General features: G+C 40.8%; 1 protein-coding gene across 1 annotated transcript in view; it reads right to left on the bottom strand.

Moving 5' to 3' along the window:
- Window positions 1-11,754, bottom strand: part of MBTD1 (mbt domain containing 1) — an 82,653-nt gene that overhangs the window by 31,685 nt on the left and 39,214 nt on the right. The window contains exons 9-14 of the mRNA XM_015420363.1: window positions 8,568-8,802; window positions 5,303-5,358; window positions 4,219-4,323; window positions 3,047-3,194; window positions 2,062-2,144; window positions 1,477-1,711 (exon numbers count right to left, since the gene is read on the bottom strand). Of these exons, the coding sequence (XP_015275849.1) occupies window positions 1,477-1,711; window positions 2,062-2,144; window positions 3,047-3,194; window positions 4,219-4,323; window positions 5,303-5,358; window positions 8,568-8,802 (862 nt within the window). The remainder of the gene's footprint in view (window positions 1-1,476; window positions 1,712-2,061; window positions 2,145-3,046; window positions 3,195-4,218; window positions 4,324-5,302; window positions 5,359-8,567; window positions 8,803-11,754) is intronic.

The following is an 11,754-nucleotide window of genomic DNA, read 5'->3' as shown; positions in this document are numbered from 1 at the left end:
TCAAATAGCTACTACTGTCCCAAGCATCTGTGTGCCTTTAATCCCAGCCAAACTGTCAACTTGTCTGACATCCTTGAAAAGCAGGAATCTGAGGAAATGATAAATGTCTCCAACAATGAGACAAAGGAGGAACCCACTAAACAGCAGCGCTTGGACAGAACTCAAAACAGGGTCTACTAGGGATGGGAGGGGCTATGCTGTATCAAAAGGAAGGGAAAAGGTTTGGAGAGTGGAGAACCATGGGCCAGGGAGTCAAATTATCACCATTGCAGTTTAGTGGTTGGAGTGTTAGAGTAGGATATAGGAGAGATAATGTCCAAAATCCCACTCTTCCATCAAGCTTGCTGAGTAACCTTGGGTCAGTCACTCTTATCCTAACCTGCCTCTCAAGGCTCCTGTGAGGCTAAAATGAAGATGTAGAGACCAATGTATGCCACCCTGAGCTTCTTGAAGGAAGGAAGAGATACAAATTTACTAAATAAAATGCATAAAAGGCCCTTAAAACGCTGCTGTAACATTAACAGTTGCTTTAAAAGGGATTTCTACTATTTATCACTTCTACTGCTTTGTCTTAATGGGATAACAAGGGCAAAAAACAATGGATGGGGCTGAAATGCATACACTGTTTGAAGTCGGTCAGCCAATTTCTGGTTGCAAATGTTCACTTTTGAAACTGTAGGAGCTGTGTAGTGTTTGGATTTTATTATATTTATATTATATACTATATATTGTAATTCTTGATGTAATGTCCTTTGTGTTCAGTTGTGGATGAACTGAACATATCCTGTCAATGACTGGTGCTCCAGAGTATAAGATACTAAAGTGAGAAGGGGGGATGAGTGGGACGAAAACAGTGTTTTGCACCAAGAATACACTACCTAAGACTCAACAGCAAAATAACAAGCTATCCATCAAAGTAATCCAGCAACTGACAGTTATATTTTTACCTTTCATGCAGTGTGCTAAGCTGAAAGGCCAGACTCTCTGCCACAAAGGAAAGTCAGGGCAGGTTAGGAATCCAATGACAGCAACACACACTCTACCTATGTTTATGCTTATGGACAAATCACCAGTTGATCTAAATGTAAGACATGTTGTGGGCAAAAGAAAATGCAAAGTTGTGTTTCTGCCCAGTAAAAGTTTTTTGATTTACAATGTCCCTGGGGATATCAGGGACAGAATTATACTTGTCACTCAAATGCCATGAAGTGCTACTTTGAGTACACAGCAGAACAGATTAAACCCATAAGCTTCTGAATCTGTAGTAAAGGTTTGCTCCAGTTTTGTACCAGCTGGTGATCTAATAGTAAATCCAAAACCACACACACAGATATGATAAAGTGTACCATGCTAAATCTGTTGAGACTCCTTTGAGTTGTGAAGGGCGGGGTATAAATCTAATCTCCTCCTCCTCCTCCTCATGTTTCAGCTATAAAAGGGTCCAAGATAAATCCTTACAAATCAAAAGGTACTTACACTGTGATGCAGGAGGCTGTAGTTGGTACCCAGTTAGCTGACACCATCCTACAGGATAGAGGTCAGGAGATTCACAGTCCACCCACTGATCATATTCATCTTCCCAGCCGTCAAAATGTATCCTCAGGAGACGATGGATTATACGAGTTATTGTGGCCACACATACTAGACGAGGTTCCATGAGATCTACTGCCTCCAGTTTCATTGCAACATGAAACCCATGGTTTGGAACTTCCTGGAATGAGGAAGCACGACAATCAAATTGTATGAATTCAATACAAAACGTTCCTATATAAAAAATTGACCAACCTCAAAATTACATGAGAACAAACCTTATGTTTATGTGCACAATCACACTGCCTACTCCGAAACTGTAACATATGGCCTAACAAATACTGGGTTAACTTCTTTGCAAGTGTTATTTCCCTTGGAACGAATGACTTTTATCTAGTCAAGTTCCACATCCATCAGCATTCTGGAGGTCTGGGGGTGGGCTCTAGGGGAAGGGAATGGTAAGAAAGAACTACATCTGCACATATCACATACTCCAAAAAATTTAACAATCTGGTCTGTGTAACAGTTTACCTTGTTGAAGAGCTTCACAGGAGCTGCTACTGAACCCATTTCCCTGAGGTAGTCAAACCATTTGAAAGGTAGTTTTGCATAACCTGCAAATGTTAACAATTATGTAATAACAACACAAAAATACTTTTCAATATGACATGCTCAGTCTCTAAGTGGTTATTACAGAAAGGAAACAATCATACCCCATGTGATCTTCCTATTATGAACCACCAGATTTATCTTACACTAAATTAGTGGCTTTTAACCACTGATCAAACACTGGGGCAGGGAATTTGAAAATGAGCACAATAATTAGCTAGATAGTATGCCAAATCAAATTCTCATGTCCCCCCACTCTTCTTAAAACAGCTAAGTTAATATACCTATTCTTGTCATTGCTACCTTTCTTCTACTACCATTTTCAGTGCCTATTCACTCTCCTTTCCCCATTTCATCTTGTTGACCACTTCTTGTGTACACAACTCAGTACAGCTGCTCAGTTTCAGCCAGTGGCAAATCCTTTGGATGAAGAAGATTCAAGATGGGAATGCCCATTGCTCCCTATTTTTCCCTGAACCTAGCTGTTCTTGTTGATTGGGAAGAGCCAAAGAAAGCAACAAAGAAAGGTTGTAAGATACTGACGTAATCTAGGCAAAAGAGGGAAAGAGCAGATTTCAGTAGGAATAGCAGAGCACCTGGTCTGATGCCTTCTCCCATCCCCTTCATCTCAGCAAACAAACAACACTGTGGCAAATCCCCACATTCTCTTCACTTTTGCCTAGCCTTACCATGCCAGATTGGATCACCAGTGTCTGAAAGGGAGCTGGAAGAACAGACTGTACATCTAACCCCAACCCACCAAAGGATAGAGCAGGCAGTAATGAAGCATTTTCTGCTGAACAGCTGCTGGTTAAGCAATTTCAGTCTAGCCATATGAACACAAATTCTGGACAAATTCTGCTGAAAAAAATAAGTCATATTTTTATAGATAGATAAGCATAAATACCTCGGGGTGGAGTTAGTTCTATCATGTTAATTTCACAGAAACCAACTGGGAATATAGAAGGGGAAGTAGCATGGTAACAAAACCAGTCAGACCCATCCGCTGCCTCAGAGCCATCAATTCCAATCATAAGATATCCATCTGCTAATACCTTGATAAAACAAAAGACACAGAAGAGTTAGGATTTATATCTACTAGAAGTTAAACGCAAGACAACACAAGAGGCAATAAAGGAAATAATAAGTAATATGCAAAGTTTGTTCAAGAGGAATTCTTGTTAAAAACAAAGTCTTCAATATAGTTTGTATTTATAGTATTACAACTTTCAGGGAAGGCTGGTACATATGTAACACCCTTGATCTCTTAAATAAAGTTAATGGAGCAGAAGTAGGGCCCTCTTCTTATTTCCCACTTTGCCAAATTCTCCTTACCAGCCTTACATCATTAATACTAACTACAGATCTGAAGCTGGGTTCAAATTCTGATTAAAGTTGATATTGAAGTAAATTTTAACACATGGCATAGAATGGCAAAGAAAGGACAGAGGCAGCTGGCAGATGTGGAGGTGGGTGGAGAGCAGTGTGACTCCAAAGCACAGGCCCTTATAATCATGAAAGGATTGACAGCATTGTGTGTACACTAATCATGTTTCAGCACCTGCAGTGAAAGGAGACAGGGTGGAATTACAAATTGCATCAAAATGCCAGATGCTGCAGCACTTCTAAATACAATACAATTATATTTTTGAAAGGAACTCTGAATAGTTCTTTGCTGGGGTATGTTAATTCACCAGCCAGTCACTAATTCAGTTCCTTGGTCTGAATAAGCAGTATGTCACATCCAATGGGTCCTGGAGCAGTCTTGTAATGAATCGATCAAGGGCCACTTTGTAGTGCAGAGCTATGGGAAACTAATCAGGCACTAAGCCCACCGAGAGTGGATGTACTGCTGAATGTATGTCTCTATATGCACTTTACCATCGTATTGCCATCGTTGTGTTAATGGTTTTAATATTCTATCATGTATTTTATATCGATATTTATATTGTTGTTTTATCTATTGTTGTCTTATGTAAGCCGCCCTGAGCCTACCTCAGTTGGTTTTGGCTACAAGGCAAGTGTAGAGAGAACGGCCATGTGGACAGTCACTACTCCAAAGTATGTTAATGCTGTTACCTTTCTAATCGTTGCCACACATATTGCAGAAAGGTTTAATGGATCTATGGCTTCCAGTTTCATTCCCTCCTTGAACCATTCTCCACTTGATTCAACTTCTTTTACCTAAAGAGACCACAGCAGATATTTTTCTGAAGTAACAAATAAATGCCATAAAATCAAAATGATCAGCGGCAGAAACAGTTACTCAGGGCCAAATTACAAGTGACTGGGGTCACAGGTCCATCCCATGGTTGCCAATGCTATTTTAGAAGCATCTGTAGTTCTTTAAAAATTGCCATGAGGCCCCAATTTGTATCGAACTCACAGTGGCTGTCAGGTGCCAAAACAGCTACAGGGAGCTATTTCTGCATCTGGAAAGGCATTGGGGGGGGGCAATGAGAGTTTCTGGGGCCACCATATGCCCAATCTGGATCAGGGCTTCATGGCAATTTTTAAAGAATTACAGATGTTTCTAAAATGTAGTTTTGCTCTCTCAGAACCTTTTTTAAAATTCACATCTCCACAAGCAGCACCTGGCAAAATGCACATCTTCAGCAAGAGTAGGGCTGCCAGCCCCAAGGTCCAGGTGGGGGTTCCTCCCGCTTTTGGGGGCTCCAATTCGCCCCCGGCCAGCTGGCCGGTGGGGGAAGCCCCACCCCCAAGCCCTGCCTCCAAGAGTGTCCTCCCACCCGGTCACCCCTCTCCCTCCCCTCCTGCCCATTTTAAAGGGCTTCAGCTGATCAGTGGGGACCACATGGCTCGCCAGTCAGCTGGAGGGCCCATTAAATCTAGCAGGAGGGAGGGAGAGGGGCTGCATGCTCGGCTTGCAAAAAGACCCAAAGGGTCCCCACTGATCATCTGAAGCCCTTTAAATTGGGCAGGAGGGGAGGCATAGGGGTGGCCAGATGGGAGGTCACACTTGGGGGCAGGGCTTTGGGGCATCCCCACTCACCCCCAGAATGCCCCCAAATCCCCCTACTGGAATGAGAAGGGGACCTAGCAACCCTAAGCAAGAGAGAAATACAGTATTGCCTACTTCTCATATCAGTGCTAACAAGTAACTCCTATTTTAAAAGTTGAAATTCCTTGTAAAGCATCCTACCTTAGCAAATAAATGTGGGGGTGCATCAAAGTGAGAGTCCTGTTTCTTGGCAATATCTGTGAAGAGCAAGTAGTAAAAATAAAAAAATAGCAGCACATTATGAAAATATAAAGGCTTCTAGTTCATCACTTCAAAGATCATTTATTTAAAATATAATTGGTCCAAGGGTGATGAAAACTGGACAAGATAGATTTATATACCATTCATGTTTTCACAGCTACAGTAGACAAATCAGGTGTACATATCCACGTTTGTGGGAAATGTGGGGGGAGACAGGGCTGCGGTGCAGCGGCACAGTTGGCACCGGGCTTCGCACCTGGGTACCGCCGGCTCTTCATTCTTTTTAGGAGAGTTTTCGGGGAATCCCGCGCTCCGCTGGACCTCCTGGAGGGAGGTCCGGTGCAAGGGACTTGATTCGGAGGCCCCACTCATGGCAGCAAGTAGGTGGAAGCCCTGGATCGTCCCCGACGCAAGGGACAAATCAGCACAGTCACGGCAGCCATGACTGCACCAACTGTGAACACCCGATAAGAGAGATGTTTTGAGCCTCATCCATAACGCTGATGAAGACCTTTACCGTGAGTACCTGTAAAAAGCAACACTGAAGAATTCAACGACCTGTTGGCCAAGCCTCTTTAAATCTTTAAAAGGACAAGGGAAGGAGAGGTGGAAATCCCACCCCCTCTTCCTAGCGGCTAGAACGAGTGTCTAAAGAAAAGCTGTGCTAAACACTCTTTGGGGCAAAGAGGACACGAAGACTGCTGTTTGAGCTCCTAATAATTTTGCCTGGAATACATATTTGAATAAACTTTGAGCTTTTTGGGGGGGGGGATTTTTGGATTCCAATTGTTAAATCCCTTTCTTGTCTCTTTTGGATTTAAATGACTCATTGGATCTATGTATAAACTCTTAAAAGAAAAATGACTAAACAATTTCAATAGAGAATATATCTCATCAAACCCTTTGGAAAAGAAAAAAAGAAAAGAAAGAGGGACATTTAGAATTGAACTTCTTACTTTGCAATAGTCCCCCATAACTCCAGTCTCATTGTTGAAATTATAAAAGCACACAGTGTTCAGACTCCATTGTACAACTGTAAAACACCTGATTTATGTTGAAAGATTCTTGGTTGTTAATAAGTCTACAGCAGCTACTATCTTGTGAATGTGGTCAGCCTTGTAAGGACTATTGTAAAATAACTGCAGAGATCCTTGTTTTGCTGGGCTGAACTGGGGCTATTGTTATTGCATCAAAATGAGTGCACAAGACACATATAAGAAAATGCCAGATGATGCGTGAGTATAGATATCTCAGCTGATGTTAAATTGACACAGATTTCTTGGGAGAAGCTTAAGTCTATAATTGTTGACACAGTCAATCTGGCAGTTAAAGGGGCTTTTGATTCAATACAAGACAAGAAGATAACTATACCAACAGAAGCTACAATCAAGACAAAGACCCAGCACCAAACTTGTCAAAACACAGATCAAAACTACAAGCAAGTAGATGTACCTTACAGAAAGTCTGATATACAAAAAAGAAAAAGAGACAAAGGAATACAGAAGAATACAATAGATCTACTAAAAGCAGACAATTGCTGAAATTCTCAAAGCTGTAAAGGGAAAAATATCACAGAAGACAAAACAGAAGTTATGGAATCCTTAACTACTACAAGACTTAAATACAGATGGTGAGTCTTAAAAGAAAGCCTTTCTACCTACAAAACCAAGAGACATAGAATCAAGACCCTACTGAAGAGAAGAAGCCAGAGAAAGAAGAAAAGAATCAAGATTTATAAATAAGACCGGGTTGGGGAATTTTTTTTCTGTGTGAAAGCTGGTTAAGAGTTGTAATGATTCCATGTTTTGGTGTGTGTGTTCCTTTAAATGTTAGTTTGACTGCAGTAATGCAAGGAGGGCAATAGGGGGAGATGAGTGTGATTTGATGGGCTGGTGACTGAGTGTGAGAGGAGATGTTCTGAGAGGAATCTGTGTGTGTTTTGAAGACAGAGTTCTGGGTATGGGTCTTTGGAAAGCGAAGTGTGGAAGAGCTATGAAGAGGGTCTGTGTGACTCTAAAAGTTTTGTGAGAGTCTATAAGACAAAGAAACAAGTAGTGTCTATACTGTGTGGTTAGACAACTGTTTTATCTTGCGTGCCTAAGACAAAGAGCTTAGCCCGTGTGGCTACATATATGAGAGAGAGAAGCCTGTCAGCGTGGAATTTTGGTGTCTGAGAGACAGTGTGTGACACCTTGCCGGTTATATTTACAAGTCCCTTCTTCCAGAAACAATTCAAGATAACCAGAAACCTATTTTGTTCTTTATTCAATAAATCAATTTTTGTTTAAACATATTCCAGAAATCAGTAGTCCTTCCTCAGGGCCACATAGTCCTCTGAAGTGCCCATACTACCAAAAGAGAGAGATTTGGAATTTTTAATTCCTGGTAGCAGCAGAAAACTACCAAGTTTATATACACAGAAAATGGTTTAAAGGAAAAACAGTCTCCCCCTATAAGCAAGGATGCCACAAGAGTGGTTAGGGAAGTCTTAAGTCTATGTTCATGTACCCATAAAATGCTATGTGTAACTGATTAACAGTGGACATTTTTGAATTTATTCTTATACACACATAAAGCTCTAATCTATATTAAATATATTGAAGGGTAGATTAATTGAATATGTTTAGATAATTTTTATAATAGATGATATTAAAAATTGTAAAAGAGTAAATTGTATAAATCAGATTGGGCTAGGGGATCTCTTTGTGTATGTAATTGACCAAGATTGGGTAAGTAAATTCACCTAAAAATTTCAACTTATATTAAAGGCATTTAATGGAAGATTAAACTTTAAAATGTTTAAGTAATGCTTATATCAGATGGATTAAAAAAAATAGAAATAAGAAAAACTGTATATGAGTTTATATGTTTATGAAATGTCAAGGTTATCTTAAGGTATTTTATAGAAAATTATAGTAGAATGCTTAGACAATGTCTAAATAGAAGTAAACATATATTGCTAAAATATAGAGTTGCAAGGATTATAATTGGCTATACGGTAGAAAGATAGATAACTAGAAGTGTATGTATGAGGTCTTTTAATAGGTACAATGCTGATGTGATTACTCTCATATATGTTTGTTCGTTTCTTTTAAAATAATAAAATTGTTTTAAAAAAACAAAACATGTTTGTGGGAAATGTGCTGATTATCCATTAAAAGGACATATGCAACGATGGTGTTCCCTCTTTACCAGATGAACTTACCAGATCTTTTGAACCGATGTCCTATACTTCGAGACCAACCAATGGGATGGATGAGAGGACTGTACATATGGCACCAGAAATCATCTGTTTTGTCTTCACTTTCTTCATATACTAATCTTAACCTGCCTCCAATTACACTGTCTACAACTGCTACCCGTGTTCGGCAGAGATGTGTTTTGTCAACAACTTCTACTCTCATTGAAGGTTTGAAAGGATACTGCATACTTTCTGATACCTGAAAATAAAGAAGAGGAGGAGAGGGAGTAATGTGCCTGCCTTTGAAAATGTAATGTACAGCACAAATGTTCTGCTACCCAAAAGAGCCTTTATGAACTAAATCTACCTTTACACGTTGTGAACAGTGGCACTTCAGACAGCTGGTTCAAAATTTCATAATATTTCTCACTCACAGACTGTTCCTGGTAAGGAAATGTGCACCAGTCTTAATCTGAATTGGACACTACACACACAGTTAATTGAGGAGAACCCTGCAGCTCAAGTTTGACTGTTGCACAGGGTACTGGGTGGGGACCCTGAACCCAACCCCTGTAACTTTGAATGTGTAAGAAGGCACTAAATCAACTCAAAACTCATTATTTAGCTGAAATAATTTTGAGAGGCTCTTCTCAGTGGCAGCATTCTCATCATACATGAACCTATGAAGCTTATCCATTTAGTGCATCATTATCAACTGTCTAGCAAAGAATCTTCAGGCATTATCAACTGTCTAGCAAAGAATCTTCAGGGACCTGGACAAATCAATGTGTCTCTTAACATTTGTAATTTAGTTAGAAGCACCAAGGACTGAATCTGATGTTTCTGCACACACAGCAGCTGCTCCAGCACTGAATCATGGCCTCTCCCCAAGGAACTCCTTTCACCAAACCAGTTTTCACTTTTAGAGAAACTAGAAAAATTGTGAAAATCTTTATTTCAGCAGTCCTTTTATGGGGGAGGGAGGAAAAAAGTCTCCAGAAATAATTTCATGGTTTGACATTTGTCAATGAAATGCTATTTTGGGGGTCATAATGTTAATAACTGATGACGTTCTATTGTTTTTGCAGAAAAGAGTCTTATGGCACCTTAAACTACCAAATTAATTGTAGCATAAGCTTTTCTGTGAATCAGAACCCACTTCATCAGTTATGTGAAGTACTCCGTTCATTTGGTTGAAAAATTTGTACCAAAGCTACAAATTACAGAAGGCAGGAGGTCAGAAGGCTATATTTCCTTGGACAACATAATACTACAAAGCACACATAAACAAGATCAAAAGTGATCTATTCAAAGTGGCTCTGGACCACTCTCGATTGCTGATGAACTGGCAAAAGGATGAATCTGAATGGCATACATAAATCTTTAAGGAGGAATGATTGTTTTATAGTGCATTGAGTCCAAGTTTGACAGTATTGAATTTGCATATGTATTCCAACTCAACAGCTTTTCACTAGAGCCTACCTTTGAAATTTTTCTGCTGAAGTACTAGAACTTGTATGTCTATTACTAAACGTCTAGGGATGCTGAAATGTTCCCACTAGTTCATTTCTATTTTTAATGTCCATTTATTCTCTTGCATATAGACTGTCCAGTTCAGCCAATAAAAACAGCAGAAAGTCATTACATGACAGCATATGTCACATTAGGGCAGAGGTGACAAACTAACGGCCTGCGGGCGGGAATTGGCCCACCCAGGGCTTTAATCTGGCCTGCAAGCAAGTGGCCAGAGGGAGACATGGGGAGAGAACCACCATTTTAGCTACCATGGGGAGCATGCACTTTGGGGCTCCCCCCCCCGAATGAAGTGGATGGGGCCAAATGGCCCTCCTGTTTTTTCCCATGCAAATCCAACCCCCTCATTGCTTGGGTCTGCCGCCCCCTCTCCTTGCTACTGCATGTCTGTGTATGCGCAAAGCAAAGTTGTGGAGTCCAGTGGCACCTTAAGACCAATTAAGCTTTCTTCAAGGTATAGCTTTCCTGTGCTTTGCTACAGTGTGCATATGTTCTGTTGGGCTCATTATGCTGTGGTTCTCCTGGGAGCAACTGGGTCCACTTAACTCTCCCCTCTTTCACCCCCTTGCCTTGCTAATCTGCACACGTCTGTGTGTATGCGCAAAGCAACATTTGAGTCCAGTGGCATCTAAAGACCAACAAAGTTTTCTTCAAGCTGTGAGCTTTCCTGTGCCTTGCTACAGTGTGTGTATGTTCTGTTGGGCTCCAATTATGCTGCAGTTCTGCCGGGTACAACTGGGTCTGATTCCACCTTCCCTTGCTACTGTGTGCACATCTGTGGGTATGCAAAGCAATGTTTCAGTCCAGTGGAATTTAAAGACCAACAAAGTTTTCTTTAAGATGTGAGCTTTCCTGTGCCTTGCATCTCTCTCTCTCCTTCTCTCTGTGTTCTGTTGGGCTCAAATTATGCTGCAGTTCTCCCAGGTGCAACTCGGTCTGCTTCCCCCTCTCCTCCCTCTTTTTTTTTTTCTTTCCCTCGCCTTGCTACTCTGCGCACGTCCATGTGTTTGCAAAACGACGTTTGAGTCCAGTGGCATCTGACTGACAACGTTTTCTTCAACGTATGAGCTTTCCTATGCTTTGCTACTCTGTGTGTGTGTGTGTTTTGTTGGGATGGTTATGCCGTGGCTCTTCTGGGTGCAACTGGGTCCGCCTCCCCCTCCCCTTCTTTTCACTGTATTCATGCCCGCCTCATATGAGTTGCAGTTATTTTTCTGGGGAAGACTATAGTTTTGTAGACTCCCCACTTCAGGCAGCATGGGGGCATCGGCAACAAAATATTGCAAGAGTGTTAATGTTTTAAGCATGTTGGTATTTTAAGTAAAATTATATATTTAATTGTGTTTGTCTGTGTTCTTTATAGAGTTTATATGTCTGCTACCTGGCATTACATTACAATAGGACCTGACAAGGTCCCATTTATATGAGATCTGGCCCTCATAACAAATGAATTTGACACCCCTGCATTAGGGGATGTGCAAATGAATGTACCCTTGAGGTATGGGTAGTGTTATTGAGTGCTGTGACAGAGTCATTTGAATGGATATTGGGATAGAGTTGGCACCAGGATTTGTTCCCAGAACTAGTCTTTGGGTTTGTATTTCTACCTGTTGCCTCTGCAGAACTAGGTGTTCAGACTGAATCACAAAAATAGTATAATAAGTACGGATTCTTCTAT

This window comes from Gekko japonicus, unplaced genomic scaffold (assembly GCF_001447785.1).
Source record: "Gekko japonicus isolate JY-2015 unplaced genomic scaffold, Gekko_japonicus_V1.1 scaffold360, whole genome shotgun sequence".
NCBI lineage: Eukaryota > Metazoa > Chordata > Lepidosauria > Squamata > Gekkonidae > Gekko > Gekko japonicus.
This window is presented reverse-complemented; position numbering and strand designations above follow the sequence as displayed.